Source organism: Trematomus bernacchii, unplaced genomic scaffold (genome assembly GCF_902827165.1).
Source record: "Trematomus bernacchii unplaced genomic scaffold, fTreBer1.1, whole genome shotgun sequence".
NCBI classification, from domain to species: domain Eukaryota; kingdom Metazoa; phylum Chordata; class Actinopteri; order Perciformes; family Nototheniidae; genus Trematomus; species Trematomus bernacchii.
Window position 1 is genome coordinate 11,453,174 of NW_022987564.1, and position 3,067 is coordinate 11,456,240.

The 3,067-nt window shown below is 40.2% G+C and overlaps 1 protein-coding gene across 1 annotated transcript; it reads left to right on the forward strand.

Moving 5' to 3' along the window:
• Positions 1–1,105: 1,105 nt before the first annotated feature.
• Positions 1,106–3,067, forward strand: LOC117477598 (lymphocyte antigen 6 complex locus protein G6d-like). Its single transcript, XM_034124308.1, has 3 exons — positions 1,106–1,267; positions 2,020–2,130; positions 2,726–3,067. The coding sequence occupies exons 1-3, from the start codon at positions 1,216–1,218 to the stop codon at positions 2,944–2,946; spliced, it is 384 nt and encodes a 127-aa protein (XP_033980199.1). The 5' UTR covers positions 1,106–1,215; the 3' UTR covers positions 2,947–3,067.

Genomic DNA, 3,067 nt, shown 5'->3' on the forward strand with positions numbered 1-3,067 from the left:
GCCGATGTGACCTGGACAACATTTAGATATCAATCAAATCTAGACCTTCAAAACGTAGGTTAATACACTTCATGTGTCTTGTTTGCTTGCCTGCTTACAGTGCTAATACATAATATACTGTAGTTGAGATCTTTTGTCCAAAAATGCTCCTCAGACTCTCTGAAGAGCCTATCTTCAGAAATGTCACTAGTCTATCACCCTCTGATCTACGTGTCCTCCCTCCAATCCTTCCTGACTGCAGGATACACCATCACCAGGAGCCACATCAATCCTACTCCCTCTCACTGCTGCTTCGGGCGACCTAATTACCGTTTGGGGTACAAAGAACCTTTAGGAAACAAAAGAGATCCTATTCATGACTGGGTGTTTTCTCTGTATGCACTCATGAACTAATAGCTATAATCGACAAACTTGATTAACTTTGGACACACTCTTTTTGTGATGCTACCATTGTTGTCGTCTCTATGGTTCAAAGTTGTAATTTAATAAAAATGTTGTGCATTCGATGTCGGAAGTGTGGGGGAAACTTCTGAAGCAATTGGAGTCAGGACTCAGAGAGACACGGGGGGGCTGGAGCTTTGATGGCAAACACTGACGGTTTATTTGGAGCTTTGGCCGGAGAATTCACAAGACATGTCACGGGCCACGAGTTGACCACATGGTTGAGATGCCACAATCAATTCTGATGAACCCTCCTGTTGTTCCAGGTTTTAACTAGTTCCGAGTGTAATAATCAACATTCTTCAATAGATGGACTAAACAGCTGAGGACACTGAATCACATTTGTTGTCGCTTATGGCTCGGGGTCATCTGCACCCCGAGAAGGATGTGTTCCAGGTGTCCCACAACAATAACTATCTCTGACAGAGAGTTGCCCGATCATAAACTGGCAACAACAACAAAATGCTTGGGCAGCCCCTCCTTAAGGGACATAGCGGCTGCCCAAGGTTGGGCATCTGCGTCAGAGGGCAAAAGGTAAACATGTATACAGAATTATTCCCTGACAGGAAATAATTTTTTTGTAATGAAAATAACTTCCTTATCACGCAGCAGGAACACAAAACAAGATAAACCACATTCTTGCACATAATCTCTTCAGTGAGTCTTAACGAAATCTTCTCATTACCTTTATGTAACTCACTTGACTAACACAGGTGTTAAGATCGTTAGCTTCATTCTTTAAAAAGGAATTTGTTCTTCTTTTCAACCTCAAGTATGAAGAGCGTTTGGACAGCAGGGATTGTGCTGAGTGCCATCATCGCCGCAGGTTAGTTGAGAATAACTACAGGTGTTATGACTGCTGCCTTTATTCCTTTATCTAGTTGAAAAATGTATTTTAAACTGAACGTTGACTGACTGTACCAACTAAGTGTGATTTTCTTGTCTTTGTTAACCGTACATTGTAATTGAATGATAACTATAGTCTAAATAAATAGCTTTAACTGTTGCTTGTAAGGCCTTTTTATGATTAGGTCTCAGGGGATTTCACTGCACTGCAGCTCAATTATATTCAGTCAGTCGGGTATAAGTGTCTGGTCCAGCACTAATTGCCACAGATCTAGCAGAGTACTCCTGATTATGTTTTATAAGAGTCCCTGTTCAAGATGTTGTGGCAATAAACAAGGATACATAAAGCTTTATTTGTTCCCCCTCAAACACAGCATAGAAATTAAAAGCAGTTTTAAAGCATATTATTACTGACACCAGAATCCTCACACAGTTATTTGTATTTTGAATACCAAAAGGATCAACACATTTCAGGTCTGTTGGTACTTAATCGTATGACCAAAACAGCTAGCATGCACCTTTGAAGACTCCTGCAGTACGGATTGTATTTTTACACTTTTGATTTTATACATATTAAACAAACTAGCTTTGTTCAATGCAGTGCTGGTTGAGGAACTATAATCTAGCACATGAACAGTTGACCTCTGTGTAGATAAGAAATGTTGAGGATATGTTGTTGAGCGAGTTACTGTATCTGATTTCACATGCCGTCTTCTTCTTTTCATTGAACAGCACAATGCCTGACCTGCCGTCAGTGCCCTGTTGGTATTTTTGGGACATGTCTGTTTGGAAGCGACACTGTATGCAATAATGGGACTGAGGGCTGCTTTCGTGGGGAAGCACGTAAGGAAAACACTCTGAATATACTGTGAATTAACAAGGGTTGGAATGTAACTATAACATGTAATAATAAAACTAAACATAATAACTTAGCATCAAAATATTGACTGCTACATGACAAAATAGTTTAAAAGGCTTTTGGATTTTATCACATTTTCTTAATTTTTGGATTTGCCATGGAACTTTAGATGCTTACAACAATAGCTCAAGGACAACAGAAGTAATGTAGAGTTAATGTAAACATTTCCAAAAATGAATAGCATGAACAATATTAAAAGCTATAACCCCTCTGCCAAGAAGTTTTCATCATGTATCCATGCATTGATTTGTGTCTGCTCCAAGAATGAATGGGACTTTTGGATAGAGTGCTTGCTACTTTCAGTTCAAAAGAGCTGGACACGATCACATTTTGTACACCACATAATGCAGCGCAAATTAAGCCATATTTTTTGTGAAAGTGAGGCTTGAACGCAAATAGTGACATTATTACAGTGTGCAATCAACCTTTACTTCATAAGAGAGCACAAAACGTGTATTTTGCCCCTTTAACAAGTAGATTTGATTGCTGTCATCGTCTTCTGGTTTCCATTTCTCCCAGAGTTCAATGCCACAGGAAGACTGTTGACCCTACACTTCCGCGGCTGTGTGGACTTGGATCTGTGTGGGAAGACGGTGTCCGGCAGCATCCTGGGAGCAGCATACACCAGCAGCTTGGCGTGTTGCGCAACTAACCTGTGTAACGGAGCTGCGTCTGTCCAGCTGTCTGTGACTGCAGCCCTCTGTGCCGCCGTGCTGTCCTCTCTGTGGGGCTTGTGGTAGTTGTAGTTTTACATGACCTGTTTCTTCTTATTATCCTATTATTAACATTAATGTATCCACTCCTTTGTACTATATATTCAAAGATAATTTTCAAACCCATTAAACTTCATTAAAAAAGCAT

Excerpts from the sequence above, each read along its gene's own strand:
- LOC117477598 (XM_034124308.1), top strand. The coding sequence starts at position 1,216 with ATGAAGAGCGTTTGGACAGCAGGGATTGTGCTGAGTGCCATCATCGCC. Across the intron at positions 1,268-2,019 it reads GAGTGCCATCATCGCCGCAG|CACAATGCCTGACCTGCCGT; the intron begins GTTAGTTGAGAA and ends TTCATTGAACAG. Across the intron at positions 2,131-2,725 it reads CTGCTTTCGTGGGGAAGCAC|AGTTCAATGCCACAGGAAGA; the intron begins GTAAGGAAAACA and ends CATTTCTCCCAG.